The 20,228-nt window shown below is 38.1% G+C and overlaps 1 protein-coding gene across 8 annotated transcripts in view; it reads right to left on the bottom strand.

The window, feature by feature from the left end:
- Window positions 1-20,228, bottom strand: part of RIC8B (RIC8 guanine nucleotide exchange factor B) — a 119,449-nt gene that overhangs the window by 34,384 nt on the left and 64,837 nt on the right. For all 8 annotated transcript variants that reach the window (XR_004059605.1, XR_004059608.1, XR_004059604.1 and 5 more), the window contains exons 5-7: window positions 13,083-13,311; window positions 11,977-12,072; window positions 4,013-4,157 (exon numbers count right to left, since the gene is read on the bottom strand). Coding sequence is in view for 3 of the 8 variants with exons in the window: in XM_010381316.2 (XP_010379618.1) it covers window positions 4,013-4,157; window positions 11,977-12,072; window positions 13,083-13,311 (470 nt within the window). In the remaining 5 variants the exon portion in view is untranslated. The remainder of the gene's footprint in view (window positions 1-4,012; window positions 4,158-11,976; window positions 12,073-13,082; window positions 13,312-20,228) is intronic.

The following is a 20,228-nucleotide window of genomic DNA, read 5'->3' on the forward strand; positions in this document are numbered from 1 at the left end:
GAAACAAAGAAAGTGGACAACAGCATTAACTGTTATGAGAGACATAATAAGACAAAGACTAAAAAATACCCATTGCTTTTGAAAATCAGGTAATCTGTGACCTTATTGAGAGCATTTTCAGTGGTATTTGGGGGGTAGGAAAACGGTCGTGGAAAGCCTGACTTGCAGCAAGTTGAGGACTAAGTTTTTCAAGATGTTAAGCAGTGAAGGACAGTGATATAAGTATGCATAGAGATGGGGAAAAGCATAGGGCGAGTTCAAAGAACAAAAGAATAAAGGGTAATAAGTGATGGAGCAAGGCTTCTGCAAACACGGGAAGAGAAATGATCCACCGGAAACAGACACTACTGAAACTTATTAAGCTAAAGAGACACCTATTCCTCTGAGACTGAAGTGGGTATCACAGTAAATTGGTTGGTGTGGGGGCTATGTGCTAAGGGAGTTCAAGCCTAATTTTTCTTTGTAATTCAGCCCCTACACCACAATGCCTACCACATACTGAGATTTAATGAATATGATAAAAGGTGGGGGGGAACCCCTACCAAGGCAGATTATTTTACAAATCATCTTCTTTTAATTAAACAATGTAAGGCCTATTTTTAGGACCCTAGTAGAAAGAACACAATTTGCAGGGAGACAAAAATAGTTATGTTAAGGCTCAATTGAACAAGTTAATGGCACGAGTACAAGTTAACCTGTGGGCCACTATGTGCTGGGGATACAGTTGGGCCTGGGCACAGATGAGTATTTAAGACCTTTGGATGTTCTTTCTGTGCCTAGTCTTCCATAAAATTTTGTCCTTTCTCTCTTACCTCTTTCTTTTTTCTTTACTATTCTTTTTTTGAGATGGAGTCTCACTCTGTCACCAGGCTGGAGTGCAGTGGCGCGATCTCGGCTCACTGCAACCTCTACCTCCCAGGTTCAAGCAATTCTCCCCTCAGCCTCCTGCGTAGCTGGGATTACAGGCACGCACCACCACGTCCAGCTAATTTTTGTATTTTTAGTAGAGAGGGGGTTTCACCATGTTGGCGAGGATGGTCTCGATCTCCTGACCTCATGATCTGCCTGCCTCGGCCTCCCAAAGTGCTGGGATTTCAGGCATGAGCCCCCGCACCCACGCCCTCTTTCTTAATGCAGTCTCTGTGTTCCTAACCCATTGTAACTGTTGCTTACTGTCTGTCTCTACTTAGTGGTCTGACCTTTGAGCCTTGATCAAGATGCCTTCATTTTCAAATTTACTTGGCATATCCTTAAGATAAGAGACAGTTCAGACATTGTGAAAAGTTATTTGAATTTTATTGTATTTTAATAGTCTACCTCCAAACCCAAATTCCAAAATCTGATTACTCTTAAGCTGAAGGTAAACTCAGACATTTTCTTTTTTTCTGGCCAGAAGGTTTTAAATTTGAACTAGTTGACAACATTTAAAAACAGAGAGCTTCTCCTGAAAACATGGAACATCTGCTAACACTGGCCACATGTTCCTTCATGGTAACCATCAGTTGCTGCTAAAGAGTAGCAACATCCTCTTTATAATCTCCCATTGTCTCTTTGTCTCCCCACCCCAGCCAATTGTCTCCACAACAGTGAGCCAAGTGTCAACTTTCATTTGTCATCTTACATCTAGTCCACCTGACTTACTTTTATTACCAGCCTGGTACTGTAGGCATTTGCCTCTGTGACCCTTAAATAAAAAAGTAAGTAATACATGGGCAGAAACATTGTTTATCTTATATACCTCTGTAATCCCAGGGTCTAGCTCAAAAACATTTGTTGAACGGAGTCTGTTTATTCCAGAAGAATACATTACTAAACTTATAATCAAATTGGAAGGAAAAAAAATGATTATAGGCCAGGTGCAGTGGCTCACATCTGTAATCCCAGCACTTTGGGAGGCCAAGATAGGCAGATCACAAAGACAGGAGTTCGAGACCATCCTGGCCAATATAGTGAAACCTCATCTCTACTAAAAATCCAAAAATTAGCCAGGCATGGTGGCATGTGCCTGTAGTCCCAGCTACTCAGGAGGCTGAAGCAGGAGAATCGCTTGAACCTGGGAGGCGGAGGTTGCAGTGAGCTGAGATTGCACCACTGCACTCCAGTCTGGGTGACAGAGCAAGACTCTGTCTCAGGGAAAGAAAAAAAAAAAAAAAGATTATAATGCAGAATTGTTGAGGTCAAATTAAAAATATATTATCTGCTAATGGAGGTTAGCTTTGGGCTCAAAGTTAGGACTATGAAACTAAACACCGGATCCTAGGGGGAACAAAACCAACCATTTCAAATTTAAAAAGTTAACAAAATTCACTTATAAATGCAATTACCATAATTACCATATTTGCTATGACACTCACTCATCGGTAATGTGATTACATTTAGAAATTATTTAGATATATAATTATTTATTTAGATTTATATATTTAGATATACACTTAGGTATGTAATTACAGGAGAAATAAATTTTACTTTTCCCCATTTTAAAACTTTTTAAAGGTATACAAAAAATACATGTTCATTATAGAAAAATCATACAGACAACTAAAAAAATCACCAGTACTCTTATTACTCAGAGGTAACAATAAATAATATTTTGGCATATTATTTTGACAAACCTTTTAAAATGAACAGATACACATATGTGTGATTTTAGATTTATGCATATACATGTATAATTATACTTTAAAAAACAGATCATTTCTGATCTCAAATCAATTCAATTCAGTCAATATTTACAGATAACTATGTGCAAGGCACTATGCTAACCACTTAATTCCAAGATGCTAAATCAATCTTTTTTCAAAATCATTAAAGAAGAAGTAAATTGTCTAAAAGAACAGATGCTAAACAGTCTATAATAATAGCTAATATAATTTATGAGAGGAAATATGGCAGAAAGAAAAGACAGGACCCAAATTTGGGCTCCTGCCCTCAGCAACTGTGTCACATGTTATTGAAAGGCTCTCAGGTGGCAGGTTGCTTCATTTATGAAATCGAAATATAATATTTACCTTAGAGGGTCATTATGAGAATTAAATGAGATTATACATAGAATGTCAGGCACATGATACCTCTCAATTCATAATCACCATTATGATAATGATCAAATTAGGTTACCAATATACCATCTTAATGTGAACTTAAGTGGTTGGATAAATACATCAGAAATGAAGTTTAAGAATAACAATTGACTTAAGATTTTAAGAGGAGTGAACTTTTCCATCTCCAAATTATCTATCTTATTTTTTTAAAGTACCCCAGTAGAATACAGATCTGCCTAGATGGGATTTTATACTAGCAGACTTACAAAGTAGAAGAAGAAAAAATAAGAATAACTGAATAATCAAAGTTCCTTGTTTGGAAAACTTGCCTTTTGCAGAGTAATCCATATAATTTTAGAAAATATCTTTAATTGTTGGATCTATCTCAGTAGACAATCACTTTATATACACTGATAGAGTAGTATTTATTACACTGCAGTACAGTTATTTTAAAATTTCTCTCTACCACTATCTTAACTTTGTCTCAAGGGTATTATGCATTTTAAAAACTTCTATTCAGTATATTATACAGCTCACATTCAGTAACTACTAATTGGAAAACTTAGTAAAGAAACCAAAACTCCTATAGCTTTAATTCCAAGAGGAATTAAAAAGAGGAACTAACCCAGACCTGTGCCTGCTTATTAAAATAGTAACCCATGACTTACTGAAGCAACTTTTCATAATGGCTCTAAGTCCTGCCCCATTAAGATGAAGGCTGGGTTAAGGATACAGAAGGCAAACTTTAAACGTGAGTGTGTTTGGTAATGTATCTGTCTTTGCATGTCTCAATGAATTCGGAAGCGTATAAAAAATGTTTTTGGCTATTAATTTTTATTAACTCCTTAGCCTAATAGAACAGACAGTAAGCTTTGGAAAGAATGGAATGAAATGACCAGTACTAACACTATCAATTAAATTTCTCAAATTCCCTCTGAAAGATAAAAGGCAGAGGCAAAGAGAGTTTAACCTACCTCTCTCTTTGCAAAGGACAAAAAGGAATTCAGCAGCAATTTGCTTGACTCCAAGGTCAACATGTGTCATGAGGCGCACCAGCTTATTTCTCACAGTTGAGCCAACTTCAGGTCGATTTGTCACATCCCTCAACGGTGGTAAAACCTGATGGCACAAATGCAAAACCCATCATCAATCGAGGCTACTAGAGTGAGTGAAGATGGTACAATGCAACTGGCCAGTCTTGTAATAGCTACTGGGGCTTGTATTGTAGAAGCAAAAAAAAAAAAAAAAAAAAAAAAAAGGTTAGCTTCCAAGTAAAACTAAACAACAAAAAACAGACCTCAAGTGATTTCATGCCTGTGATGAGGTTTTATTTGATCAGAAACATCTCTTCACTGTACCATCACACTATCCTCAAGTGCATTTCCGAGTTTTTGTTCATCTCAGCACCTGGAATGCCTCAACTTGCCTCTACGAAAATCCATTTTGAAGTTTAGGTCAAGTTTCTCTTTCTTCTATAAAGACTTCCCTAATACCCTGAGTCATACTGATTTTTACCTTCTCTTGAAGTCCTCCAACATTTTCAGTATAGGTTGAGTATATCTTATCCAGAATGCCTGGGACCAGAAGTGCTTCAGACTTCTATTTTGGGGGGATTTTGAAATATCTGTGTTACAGATACATATGGATTAAGCATCCTTAATCCTACAATCTGAAATCAGAAATGCTCCAAAATAACCATTTCTTTTGAGCATCATGTTGGTGCTCAAAAAGTTGCAGATTTTGGAGCATTCTGGACTTCTAGATAAGGGCACTCAACCTTTATTTAATTAAAAAAGCTGTACTTATGTTTTCTAGTTGTTTAATTTTATAATAAAAATGGCTATTAATTTTTGAGTACTTTCTATGCATTAGTTGCTATCATAGATGGTATATACACATTATTTATAATCTTCACAGTAACCCCGCAATATATACATTATTTATAATCTTCACAGTAACCCCACAAAGGAGGTAGTAACATCACTCTCATCCCTGTTTTGTATTAGGTTGGTGCAAAAACAATTGTGGTTTTTGCTATTAAAAGTAATGGCAAATAGACTGATCCCCAGAGGGCTTATGAAACTTGCTTAGTTTGTCTGTTACTTTGCTCACTCACTTACCCATTCATCCACCCACACACCTTTCTCCAGGTTCTCCTCCTATCTCTTTGGTTGCTTTGTCTCAGCCTCTTTTGCCAATTCTCTTTTCTATTCCTGTTTTGTTAATGTTAGAATATTCAAGGGTTGAGTTTGTAGACAAATTCATTATTTTTACTCATTCAATTTGTGATCTCATCCAGTTTTATGGCTTTTTATAGTCTCTGCACCCTGATGACTCCCTAAATCAGCAGTCCCTAACCTTTTGGCACCAAAGACTTGGCCGGTTTCATGGAAGACAATTTTTCCACAGACTGGGGCTTGGTGGGTGGTTTCAACATGAAACTGTTCCACCTCAGATGATCAGACATTAGATTCTCACAAGGAGCACACAACCTAGATCCCTTGTATGCGCAGTTCGCAATAGTGTTTGTGCTCCTATGAGAATCTAATGCCCCAGCTGATATGACAGTAGGCGGAGCTGAAGCAGTAATGCTCACCTGCTGCTCACCTCCTGCTGTGCAGCCCAGTTCCTAAAAGGCCATGGACCAGGCCCTGGGGTTGGGGGGTTGGGGACCCCTGCCCTAAATTATATCTCCATTGTTGATTTCTCCCCAACCTCCAATTTTTTTTTTAATCATCAAAATTATAGGATTTTACAAAGAGCTATGGAAACTAATAGATTTAAATAAGGGCAGAAATTATATTAAAATTGACTCACTTTCATTTTCTAAGATAATTATATCTATGATAGATCTATATAGAGGATATTCAATCTAACACAATATTAAATACACTGCCTCCCCCTTACTTACACTTACAGACTGATTACAGAGCAAATTAAAGTATCCTGAAGTCATCCTGTTAACTAGTGCTTTTCAGGCTAGTGATTTTAGACTGGAATGTGCATTCCAAACACCTGGGGATCTAGTTAGAATGCACATTCTGATTCAATTAAGCGTTGGTGGGACCCATGACTGATTCCTTGTGTCTTTTTTCTAACCTTCTTAAATTTTTATGTGTACCACACAATTTTTTTTTTAGTTTTTTTTTTTTTAATTTTTAATTTTTGGCCGGGCATGGTAGCTCACAACTGTAATCCCAGCACTTTGGGAGACCAAGGCAGGAGGATCGCTTGAAACCAGGAGCTCGAGACCAGCCTGGGAAACAGCGAGACCCTGTCTCTACAATCATCATCACCATCATCATCATCATCATCATCATCATAAACTAGTTAAAAAGAAAAAATTTTTTTAAATTGTTGTGGGTACATAGTAGGTTATATATTTATGGGGTATATGAGATATTTTGATACAGGCATACCATGCATAATCATCACATCAGGGTAAATGGGGTATCTACCATTTACGCTTTGTGTTACAAACAATTCAATTATACTTTTAGTTGTTTTTAAACTATACAACAAATTATTGTTGATGTCACCCTGTTGTGCTATCAAACACTACATCTTATTCATTCTATTGAACTACATTTTTGGACCCATTAGCCATCCCCACTCCTCCTTCTCCCCCCACACCCACACTATCCTTCCCAGCCTCTGGTAACCATCATTCTATAGGTACAATGTTGTACAGCAGATCTCTTGATCTTAATAATTTTACATTATTGAAATTTTATATCTATTGAATAATAACTCCCCATCTTCTCCACAGCCCCTGGTAACCACTATTCTACTCTGTTTCTGACCTCCAGGCTTTTATAGACCTCTAAAACTTAGCAGGTCCTAAACAGGACTCTTGAAGTTCCCACCAAACCTGTTCCTCATGCAGTTTTCCATCTCATTAAATGGTAAGTCCATTCTCCCAAGTGCTTAGTACAAAAACCTTGGAAATATTCTTGATTCCTCTCTTTAATATCCATCCATCAGCATATTATATCAGCTCCACCTCTGAAATAACCCACAATCCAACCACTTCTCCCCACCTCCTCCAGCATTACCAAGTCCAAGGTACCAATATTTCTCTCTGGACTAACATCAAAGCCTCGTAAGTGGTCTCTGCTTCCATGCTGGTCACTCTCTAATTCATTTTCTACATAGCAGCTAGGATGATCCTTTGAAAGTCAGATCATGTCACTCCTCAAAGTTCTCTAGTTCCCATGGCTTCTCATCTCACAGTAAAAGGCAAGGTCCTTACAACTTCCTTACAGGATTCCACATAATCTGGCTTCCTGCTACTTCTTCGACTTCATTTCTACTATTCTCCCTGCCTATGCTGTTACAGACACACAGACATCCATGGACCTTCTTAAACATGCCAAGTACTTTCCTGCCTCAGGTCTTTTGCATTTGCTTCTCTTTCTGCCCAGAAACTCTTTTTCTAGAAACTTGCATGGCTCTCTCCTTACTTCCCTCAGGTGTTTGCCGAAATGTCACTTATAGGAGACATTCCCTGACCACTCTATATCACTAACCTTTAGCACTCTCTTTTTGTAACACCTCCACCTCCTTACTCTGCCATAACCTTCCTCATAGCACTTATCACCACCAGACATAGCATATCATTATCTGTTTACTTGTCTGCCTCCTTCCACAAGACCAAGTTCCACTGGGGCAGAGATTTCTTTGTTTTGTTTACTGCTCTCTTCCCAGTGTCTAGCATATTACAGGTGTTTAATGAATATTTGCTGGTTGAAGGAAAAATGAATTAATTCAAGTAGCTTTTATTAAGTGCCTTCTATTATATAAGCTAGGCCCTGTGCTAAGAAATGAGGGCAGACACAAAGTCAAATAGGAACTTACTGTGCACCTATTATATCCCAGACCCTTTATGTATATATAATTTTACTTGATGCACTCAAATGACTTTCTTCCCTCTCTCTCTTTCTATATCAAGTACCTACCATGTATCAGGAGATATCAGAGGCAGGGGAGACAGCTATAAACAAAAATGGAAACTAAATCTCAGAAAATTGAGTAACCTATCCAAAGCGTTTACGGAATCCGTATTTCTGGCTGGGTAGAACAAAATACTAGGCAGAAAGTAATTGCACAATAAATCCTTACTACTGTGAACCATTATTGAACCATACTTAGTATATCTCCCATTTCTAGAAGAATGAAACATGTAACAAATGATTTCATGTAGTATATGCCTATAGTACCTAGAGTACAGAATCTATGAACAAAGATTATCATGTAAAAATTTTGTTAGCTACGTTTCTGGTTTCTTAAAACAAATTTTTAACAAAATTTTGTTGTTATTGTTAAATACCACTCCCAAACTGCATATGTATTTCCCCCTAGAATACTTACCTCCAACAAATTTTTTCTTTGACAAATCTTGTCCAGTTTCTTTTTCAAATCCCCCAAATACTCACTGCTTCTATAAGCCTCTCCAGAATAATACAACCTAGGTCAGTAATTTCTACCACTTGTTTTCTTTTCTACCTCCCAAATACAGAATATAGACCAATTTCCTTTGGGTATGCATGAGTTGGATTTAACCAGGTATTTACTACAGGGCATAATAAGAAACCAAGGTTCCACTTACATTATTATCAGAGTTAATCATCTGTACTTTAAATTCTGCCTTTCTTGATCGTAACAGTCTACAGTGCATCCTCTTCAGCAGGAAAGTTGATTTCTGTATTATGCCTTGTATCTTTAGTTATTTCACCTGTCATGTTTCATCTCCTTACCTCTACTGTCATGTTTCTTAAAGACAGACAGTGGGTCACATAATCTTTTATAAGGACACAATATGTGGCCCAAGGCCTTCACATTAAGAAGCTATTTAATGAATAGTTTTTTTCTTTCTTTGCTATTTTCTTTAGAGATAGCAAAATATAAACAGGTTAGGTATACCTGGATCCCCTACGGAAAAAAGCAAAAATACAGAAAAAAAGTATTTTCATTTACTGTGCTTCACCAACTCCTCCTAGTCAAGGGAGAATGTCTTAAAATAATCAAATGTGGAAATGACCTTAATTAATTAATCTTGCTTAAATCATTATTCATGCTTTTTGGGTATCTCTCTTCTTTCAACGGACTGTAAATTCCTCAAAGATGGTCTCTATTTTCTAATCTTTCCTTATCAGCACTACCTATTGGTGTGTTCTAGATAGAGTAAGGTGCTTACTAAATCTTGACCATAAATACAGAGGGAAAACATGAACCTGGTTCATTTATTAGGGGAGATTCTATGTAGTGACAAATGAACAATTGGGTGAATGGTGGTACCATGTGTTGAAATGTGGAAAGAAGGAGAAGAAATAGGTTGGAGGAATGAAAATCAAGATATTAGTTTGAGGTATGTTAAACTTGAGATACCTACTACGCATCCAAGGGGAGGAGATGAGTGGCAGTTCATTGTTTAAGTCTAGAGCTTAGGTGACAGGTCAGGGCTGGAGATACAAATTTGCGAGTCATCAGCATATATGGATGACTCTTGAATGAGATCACCAAGGCAGCAGAGATAGAGACAAGATAGTATTGCCTTGGGGCACTCAAACATTTAGGGTCAGGAAAAGGAGGATGATCACAAACAGGTTCTCTATTGTGTCCCAGAAACCAAGTGAAGAAAGTATTTCAAGGAGGAGGCAATACTTACATCAAATTCTATTGGATAATTTAAAAAAGATTTGAGAACTATTAGATTTGGCAATGTTGAGTTGGTGACTCTGATAAACACCTTCGCAGTGGGCGGAAGGCATGTAGCCTAATTACAGAGGGTTTAGGAGTCAAAAATGAGTAAAAAGAATAGAGAGAGTGAGTATGGAAAACCTTCTGAGGAACACTGCATAAAGAGGAGCACAGAAATAGAAAGGCAGCTTGAGAAGTGGGATAGGGGAAGGTGTTTTTGTTTTTAAGATGAAAGATGTGCTTGGGTGCTGACTTAAATGATCCAATACATTTTTTAAAATGATTAATATAAGAAGAGAGAGGGGAAATAAATGCAGGTGCAAAGTTCATGAGAAGGAAAGAGATCCAGGACAAATGCTGGCCACAGACAGAAGTAGGAATGATTCATCCATTGTGACAGATTGGAATACAAGGGATATGGCAGTACAGATGCAGACAGCAGATGCAATGGTGGAAAGATAAAGTTTATTTTTAATTTCGTGGTGAAATAGGAAACAAAGTCAAGAAATGAGAGTGAGGAGAGGGTAGTAAGCATTGGAGGTGTGAAGAAAAAGGAGCTGTGAAATAGTCATCTTGGAGTTTGCTAAGGAACTGGTTGGGGCTGGTGGTCTTAAATTTAAAGTAGAGTAGTCAAAATGGTTGTGTCATTTTCTCTTACCACGTTCAAGTGCTTGGTGGAGACCCAGAGTAGGCAGAAAGTTGGAGTTAGCCAGTTTGTTAGGTTTTGCCAGATAAGTATGACTGAGGGAGCGCACAAGGTGCTCGTAAGAGATGTATGGAAAGGAGGGATTATAGTAATCAACCTCAAGTGGAATCTAGCCTGGGTAAGGAGAGAAGACACAAGTGAGTGAAGAACAGTGGAAAAAAATGACAGACTGACAATCCTCAGAGGATGAAAGAATGTTGGATTGAGGGTACTAAGAGAAGGTGCTTGAAATTGGGATTTCAGAGGAGGCTAGTTTCAGGTATTGTTACAATCAAAGTCTTACACTTGTAGTCTAAGATATAATCTGAAAGTTTAAAAATCACCCTTATTTTTTCTTTTTCAACCATATTCCAATCTATCAGCAAGTTCTGTGAGCTACTGTTAAGACATATTAAAATATTAAAACATATCCCCAAGTATGAACTCTAACCACTACCATCCTACTCCAAACTTGCAACATCAGTTATCTTTTGGACTTGTCTCCTTGCATCCATTTGTGCTCCACTATGTCAATCCTACAAATAGTAGCCAGGATTTTTTTTTTTTTTTTTTTTTTTTTTTTTGAGACGGAGTCTTGCTCTGTCCCCCAGGCTGGAGTGCAGTGGCGCGATCTCGGCTCACTGCAAGCTCCGCCTCCCGGGTTCACGCCATTCTCCTGCCTCAGCCTCCCGACTAGCTGGGACTACAGGTGCCCGGCACAGCGCCTGGCTAATTTTTTGTAGTTTTAGTAGAGACGGGGTTTCACCATGGTCTCGATCTCCTGACCTTGTGATCCGCCCGCCTCGGCCTCCCAAAGTGCTGGGATTACAGGCGTGAGCCACCGCGCCCGGCGCCAGGATATCTTTAAGCATAAATAAGGTCACATCACTTCCCCTCTTAAAACACTCCAATATCTTCTCATCTCACTTAGAAGAGAATGAAAAGTCCTACACCGCCTGCTGTATCTGGCTCTTGTTACTTCTCTTCATCTACCACTCTCCCCCTTGCATATTGTGGCCTAGGCACACTGGCCTTCTTGCTTTTCCTTAAGTATACCAAAGCATCCTCTTGTCTCGGGGGTTGTGAACTTGTTCTCTCAGGGACATTCCTTTCCAAACATTCTCAGAGATACTCTTACTTCTCCACCTTTCTGTTCAAATGTCATTTCAGAGAGGTCCTCCCTTGTTCCCTTAAAGTGTCTCCTTTCTCTTAAAATCCTTTATCTTTCTTCAGAACGCTTATCATCACCTGCCATTATATTTTATATTTGTTTACTTTTTGTCCCCCTCTCTATGAAATAAACTCCCCAAGGGGAAAGACTTCATCTGTTGTTCAATGCCCAAAACACAGCACACAGCACATCTCAGTAGCATTTGTTGAATGACTGACTCAAAAAAATACACACTTCTTGATTAAGAAGATTTCAAAGATTAAAACTAACTTGAGTTTCTGATTATCTGAAACAAAATCATTGTGAGAGAATTCAATTAATTCTATGTTTAAAATGCACATAAAAAGACTAACTTTGCAATGTAATATGCATTAAGCAGTTACCTGATCTTTGAGAAATTTTCGGATGTTTCGATGGGCTCGGGAACATTCGGTTAATAAGCTGAGAACTGGAGTTAGACCCTCTCTATAGCTGCTTCCCTATAAAAAAAAACCATATGTTTTTGAAATACATTAGTTTTGTTTCTAACAGTATTACTTTCCTTGATGTAACTGAGGATATTAATTTGTTCTTGAGGTGGGGCCTTTTTTTTTTGAGATGGAGTCTCGCTCTGTCGCCCTGGCTGGAGTGCAGCGGCTTGATCTCGGCTCACTGCAAGCTCCGCCTCCCGGGTTCACGCCATTTTCCTGCCTCAGCCTCCCGAGCAGCTGGGACTACAGGCGCCCCCACCTCGCCCGGCTAATTTTTTGTACTTTTAGGAGAGATGGAGTTTCATCGTGTTAGCCAGGATGGTCTGGATCTCCTGACCTCGTGATCCGCGAGGTGGGAACATCTTATGTTACTGAAGCTTACAAGCTATTTTAATAATTCTTTTCCTAACAACATTCCATTTTATCATCTTCATGTTTACTATTGCCTTTTTTGGTCCTTCCTGGATGTTCCTACATTTTCTAGGATTCCCATGGGCTCAGCCAATGGGCTTGAATGAAGCAAAATTTTGGTGACTGGCCTATGCTACCTTGCTGCCTTTTAATATAGATACCTGACAAAGTGAGTGATAGACCAGAGAACGTAAGCAGCTCACAACAAATGGAAAATTGGCACGGTCTTCTTTTTTTTTTTTTTTGAAGATGTCTTTTAGGTATTATGAAGAATATTTAGCAAGTTTTGGGGGGAATATTTTTTATTTCTAGGACTCACAAAGTAACAACATAGAAGAGTAATTAATTTTTCCTTTGTTTTCAAGCACTAGTCATAATTTTGGTGCTGCATGAACATAATTTTCAGCATTAAACAAATAAATTAACATGGCTTCAGCAATTTATCATGTATTGTAATAAACTGCTTTCCAAAGTAAAAACAATTATGCAACATACCAGTTTCAAAAAAGCTTAGATTTAAAAATCATGCTGCGATGTGTGTCTGTATGTATGGCACATTTACATTTTTTGGAAGCATCTTCCCAGGGCTTTCATTTTATCAGCCTTACCTTGTCTATTCTCTTCTCCATAAAATTGAGTAAAACATGAATGGCCTCCATATTCATACCATTGTATACCATGGTATTGTTTTTCAAAACTGTTTCTTTCTCAGCTGTTTTATTACTGGGCAGTTCATCTAGAGTCGTTGCCTCTTGGGCTGTTTCTTCATGGGTTAATGGACAAATGAGAACATCCAAACAAGAGACCGGAACATTGCTTAAAAGGTTGACTGCATTGCTGAAAAGCAATTAAAAAAATACAATATTTTAACTTGACTGAATAGTCCTTTAAAATGCAAACATAATAAGAAGTTCAAAAGTGACTTTTAAGAGTCAATTAAAATATTTCTTTTCCAAAATGAGCCATTAATATTACTTGGCACTTACTATGAGATAGGAAATAAAAAACTGTTTCAAATATATGTTGTACAAATTAGAAAAAACAAATGTTAGACAGACAGACACAATCACATGATGTCATGTCCCTTTCTGAAATGCTAAAATAGGAATTAGTGAGCTTTAATGCCAGCTCTTTAATTTTATTATGGCAACAATGCTAGCTTTGCATTTCTTCCCTGGGGTTTTAAATCCTTTTGTGGATCCACTGGTGTTTTATTATTCCTTAGATTACAACATAAAGCATTTGAGAAGCACTGCAAATAAGCAGCTTATCAGTAGAAACATTAAAACTAAATATTGTAGAATTAAGTTTTATTCTTTCTAAATGTAGAAAGTACAATTTTAAAATCATCCCATTTTTTGTAAGACATATGCAGAAAAGGGGAAATGGAATTTTTTCTCTCTTTCTCATCATCAAGTCTCTAAATGAAGTTAATATAGCTATTTCTAATCTCTAGCCCCTAGGCCTTTCAGCTGTGTATTAATGAATACACGAGCCTGGGATGCACGCCAGTAGGGGGAACCCAAACCTTGTATTTTTGGCATTTCCCTAAAAACCTTGTTCTGTTGTTCAATGTACAAAAGATTAAAATGACACTAACCATTTCAAAATTAGATATGTTCTCAACAAACATATTTTCTTCCATGAATTATTTCATATTCTTTCATCTAAAAGGAGTGGTGGTGTTCTGGGTTAACTGGCTCTTATATGCCTATGCCTCAGAACTTCCTGATCAACAATGGAAAGACAGGCATTTCATTTCCTAGTGACAGAGAAGCAGATCTAAAAATAACCACATCCTGACTAAAAATAAACTCCTGCAAATGCAATTTAAAAGTCTAACCACTTGGAAACCAAATTTAGAGCTTAATCTATCTGATACTATCTTAATTTAGACCAGTAGCTCCTTTTACTTTATAGTGACACCCTAAAAAATAAAGCAAAACAAACAGAAAAACAAAGAAATAGAAATACAAAAATTTTTCTTTCCTTTACCCTGAATTGTGCTCCACTTCCCCAAGAATGAATATTTCCTTTCTTTTTATATTATGGAAAAATAAAAACTGGTAAGAAATCAGTTTAAAAGTTAGACAATGCAGAACAGAAGGTGGTAATGTATAGAGCATCAAAAAAATGAATGAAGAGCAAAAAATAATTTAACAAGTCCTATAAATAAATGGTTCCTAGTAAAATACAAGTTACTTGGTTGTCCTCACTAAAACCAAATACTGCTGCTGCAATTGGTGTTATGCACAAATTCTCTATATTTGGTTATTTGTAAATAATCAAAGGTGGCTGAAATACAATGCTTTCCCCAAAAACTTTCTCTTAAAACTTTTTTGCAAATATCTGTAGTTTATCTTACCTATAGTTCAGAATGTTTCGCTTCTATCTTAAGCATTTGCAAATTGTTACTAAATAATACCATAGATTCATTGAGAATAAAAGGGGGGAAATAACTCTACCTTAGAATTATTTTCAAAAACTGTATACAAGCCATTCTGAAATGTTACGATTTTTTCCCTAAACATCAGGCAATAGGCTCTTGAGTCCACAGACCGTATGATTTTCTGAACCTACTAGAGACCAGATTGAAAAGTTTAAGATGGGACATTTCATTACAAAGGAATGTTTCCCCTTTAAATTCGTTTAAAGTAAGCAGTTCCCAGGAATTCAGTAAATTTAAGAAACCAAATGTAGAGTTTGATTCAACAAATATTTGGAGGTTGTAGGCTTTTCAAGAAAAGTTCCCATTTTCTTACTTTTTATTTAACAACTCGGTTTCCAAACAACTACAAAATTAATTTTCTGGCTCACTGTGTTTGAGCTATTCTTTTTAAGTAAGGAAGGCCAGCTTTTTGAGCTCTGTCACTTCTCTGACAGTTTTATTTGTGGTACAAGAGTGTATGAAATTCTCCAGCTACCAGGAAGTCAGTGACTATGCACAGATCTGCACAATAGTGTTTGCATTCCTACTCCAGGGGGTAGAAATACTGTGTATATTACACTCCCCTTTTCAGCTTCCTAGAGATCATTAATCACTGAGACATGACATCCTCCCGCTCATGCTCCCAGCCCCCTCCTGATATGCAGATTCAAAAGCAAGACCTATTTAGAACTCCTTAATGCCCTGATTAAAGCCTTGTCAGCTGTAGGAGAGGAAAGGCAATCTAAAATCTAGTCCTCTGTGAATTGCTGGACAAAAACATGAAATGACACTGAAGAACATGATATGGCACATGTAGATCCATAGCTGTTAATAAATCTTCCTGGTCAAATGTATCTTCTTTATATTTGGGACTTACATATCTTTTTTCAAGACTGCAAAGTCTACGTAAATGAATCTGAAAATCTCCAAAAGATTTTCCTTTGGCCCTCTTTATTCATTAAAAAAAAAAACAATTGTTTTTGAGATAGAGTCTCTTGCCCAGGCCAGAGCGCAGTGGCGTGATCACGGCTCACTGCAGCCTTGACTTCCTGGGCTCAAATAATCCTCCCGCCTCAGCCTCCTGAGTAGCTGGGACCACAGGCACATGCCACCATGCCCCTCGCTATTTTTTTAATTTTTAGTAGAGACAAGGTCCTACTATGCTCCCCAAGCTGGTCTCAAACTCCTGAGCTCAAGCGATCTTCCTGCCTTGGCTTCCCAAAGTGCTGGAATTACAGGCATGAGCCACTGCACCGAAACCCCTCAAAATCTTTGAAAAGTAATTTTTTTCTTTTGTGGTAAGAGCACTTAACGTAAGACCTATTCCCTTAGCAACATTCTAAGTACACAATACAGTATTGCTAACTATAGGCTGTGTTACACAGGAGATCTCCAGACCTCATCTTGCATAACTAAAACTTTGCATCTTTTGACTGCACCTCCCTATTTGCTCCTCTCCCCAGCCCCAGATTACCACTATTCTACTATCTAGTTCTACAAGCTTCACTATTTTAAACTCCTTATAAAAGTGGGATCATGGAGTGTTTGTCCTGTGTCTGGTTTATTTCACTTATCATAATGTCCTCCAGATACACTCATGTTATTGCAAGTGATGGGATTTCCTTCTTTTTTTAAAGGCTGAATAATACTCCACTGATTGTGCTGTGTGTGTATATATACATATACACATTTTATCCATTCATCTGACTGATAGACATTTAGGTTGTTTCGGTATCTTGGCTATTGTGAACAGTGCTGTAATGAACAAGTGATGAGAATGCAGGTATCTCTTTGAAATAGTGATTTTATTTCCTTTGGATATACTCCCAGAAATGGGATTACTGAATCAAATAATTCTATTTTTCATCTTTTGAGAAACCTCCACACTGTTTTTCATAATGGCTACACTAATTTACATTCCCACCAACAGTGTAAAAAGATTTCCTTTTCTTGACATCCTTACCATCGGTTATCTTTTGTTTTTGAGGCTTTTTTTTTTTTGGTAATAATCCTTCTAACAAGGTATGAGATGATATTGAGGTTTTCATTTGCATTTCCTTAATGATTAGTGATGTTAAGTACCTTTTCATGTACCTGTTGTCTGTCTGTATGTCTTCGTTGGTTAAATGTCTATTCACACTTTTGCCCATTTTAAAAATCAGATTTTTTTTTTTCTTGCTATTAAGAGTTCTTAGGGCCGGGCACGGTGGCTCAAGCCTGTAATCCCAGCACTTTGGGAGGCCGAGATGGGCGAATCACGAGGTCAGGAGATCGAGACCATCCTGGCTAACACGGTGAAACCCCATCTCTACAAAAAAATGCAAAAAAAAAAAGAAAAAAAAAAACTAGCCGGGCGAGGTGGCGGGCGCCTGTAGTCCCAGCTACTCGGGAGGCTGAGGCAGGAGAATGGTGGGAACCCGGGAGGCGGAGCTTGCAGTGAGCTGAGATCCGGCCACCGCACTCCAGCCTGGGCGACAGAGCGAGACTCCGTCTCAACAAAAAAAAAAAAAAAAAAAAAAAAAAAAAAAAAAAGAGTTCTTTATAGGTTTTAGATATTAACCTCTTAAGGTATATGGATTGAAAATACTTTCTCTCATTTCATAAGCTGCCTTTTCATTTTGATGACTGTCTCCTTTGCTGTGCAGAAGTTTTCCAGTTTGATGTAATTCCACTTGTCTACATTTGCTTTTGTTGCCTGTGCTTTTGGTGTCATATCCAACAAGTCACTGCCAAGACCAGTGTCCATAAGCTTTTTCTCTTACGTTTCCCGCTCCTGCTCCTCCTTTTTTTTTTTTTTTTTTGACAGGGTACTGTTCTGTTGCTCAGGTTAGAATGCAGTAGTGTGATCACAGCTCATTACAGCCTCAACCTCCCAAGTTCAAGTGATCCTCCCACCTGAGCCTCCTGAGTAGCTGGGACTACAGGTGTGTGCCACCATGCCTGGCTAATTTAAGTGTTCTTCTAAGAGTTTTATTGTTTTAGGTTTTACATTTAAGTCTTTAATCTATTTTGAATTGATTTTTGTATATGATGTGACATAAGGATTCAATTTCATTCTTTAATTGAAATCCAGTCTTCTCAAAATCATTTATTGAGGAGACTATTGTTTTTTCCCATTGTGTACTCTTGGCACCCTTTTTGAAGATAACTATCTATGTGTGGGTTTATTTCTGGACTCTTTCTTTTGTTCTATTGGTCTATATGTCTGTTTTATGCCAGTACAAAAACTGTTTTGATGACAAAGTTTATGGCCTTGATTATGGTAATACCTCTCAGGTGTTTACTTAGAATTCCAAACTCATCAAGTTGTATACATTAACTATGTACAGCTTTTTATATATCAACCAAACCATAATAAAACCATCTGAAATGATTCAGGCAAAGAAAAGAATGATCCCCGACCAGGTGTTTTGGCTCACGCCTGTAATCTCAGCACTTTGGGAGGCTGAGGCGGGTGGATCACCTGAGGTCAGGAGTTCGAGATCAGCCTGGCCAACATGGTAAAACCCCATCTCTACTAAAATACAAAAATTAGCTGGGCATGGTGGCACGTGCCTGTAATCCCAGCTACTTGGGAGGCTGAAGCAGGAGAACTGGTTGAACCCAGGAGGCAGAGGATGCAGAGAGCCAAGATTGTGCCACTGTACTCCAGCCTGGGCAACAGAGTGAGACTCTCTGTCAAAAAAAAAGAAAAAAACCCCAAAAGATTTTCAGATGTAAATAAATAATTTTATTTAATCTAACTCAATCCAGTAATTATTTATTATTTACTTGTGCCAGGCACTATTTCAGGCAGGTATTATAAAGAAAATAAAGAAAAACATTCCTGTCCTCACAGAATTTATTTTCTGGCATGGAGAGAAAAGTCAATAAAATTTGTTTAAGTTAATTAATTAAATAATATGCTAGAAGGTGGTAAGTGCTCTGGGGGAAGAACCCGGTAAACTAGTATGTATGGGTTGTCCTTTTTTTTTTTTTGAGACAGAGTCTCGCTCTGTCACCCAGGCTGGAGTACAATGGCGCCATTTTGGCTCATTGCAACCTCTACCTTCTGGGTTCAAGCGATTCTCCTGCCTCAGCCTCCTGAGTAGCTGGGATTACAGGCGCGTGCCACCATGCCTGGCTAATTTTTGTATTTTCAGTAGGGACGGGGTTTCACCATGTTGGTCAGGCTGGTCTTGAACTCCTGACCTCGTGATCCGCCTGCCTCGGCCTGGCAAAGTGCTGGGATTACAGGTGTGTGCCACCACGCCCGGTCGAGTTATACTTTTAAATAGGATGGTTAGGGAAGACTTCACTGAGATGAGTCACTTAAATGACTTGAAGGGATTAGAGAGTGAGTAATGTGACTGAGGAAGGAGCATCCGAGGAAGAAGAGTAAAAGCAAAGGTTCTGGGGCAAGAGCAGTGGCACGTCTGAAGAACAGCAAAGAAGTTGGTGTGGCTGACCCACCACACATAAGAGGAGTAGGATATGACATCAAGTATATCATGCAGAGGACCAGATTGGTCCTGTAGGATATTATAACTTTAATTCTTACTCTGATGGAAATGGAAAATCATTCATTGCAGGGTTTTGCATGATGAGATCCTCTTAACTTAGGTTAAAAGGGTCACTCTGGCTACTGCACTGAGGACAGTCAGTAGGACATCAAAGGTAAGGGAGAATAGTTAGGATGTTACTGCAATAATTCAGGTGACTGAACAAGGTATTAACAGTGAAGTGGTTCATTCGATACATATTGAAGGATTTCCTGACAGGCTAGTGTGGAGTTTGAGAGAATCCAAAGTTCTAGCCTTAGCAAGTGAAAAGCTGGAGGTGCCATAAACTGAAATTCAGAAACACTGCAAGAGAAGTAGCTTTTTAGGGGATGATAGAGAGTTTAATTTTGGATGTTAAGTTTGGGGTGTCTAGTTGACATCCAAGTGGAGATGTTAATAGGAAATTAGCTGTGTGCGTCTGGAGTTCAGGCAGGGAGATCAGGGTTAGAGAGAGATACTGACAAGTCATTGGCATGTAGATGGTATTAGAGAAGACTGTATTAGATCAGTAAAGGAGTGAATGTGGATTAAAAGACTATGAAAGCTAAGCCTGGAGCACTCTGTCATTCAGAGGCTGAGGAGTAGACAAAGAACTTATAATTAGTGAGGTAAGAGGAAAACCAAGATAGCATGGTATCTAAGAATGGAGTCATGATCTGTGTCAAATGATGCTGACAGATCAAGTAAGAGGATGACTGAAAAATGTCCACTAGATTTAGCAACACAGAAGTCACTAGTGACCTTAATAATAGCCATTCTGGTGGAGTAGTGAGGCTAAAAGCCTT

The sequence above is a fragment of the Rhinopithecus roxellana genome, chromosome 10 (assembly GCF_007565055.1).
Source record: "Rhinopithecus roxellana isolate Shanxi Qingling chromosome 10, ASM756505v1, whole genome shotgun sequence".
NCBI lineage: Eukaryota > Metazoa > Chordata > Mammalia > Primates > Cercopithecidae > Rhinopithecus > Rhinopithecus roxellana.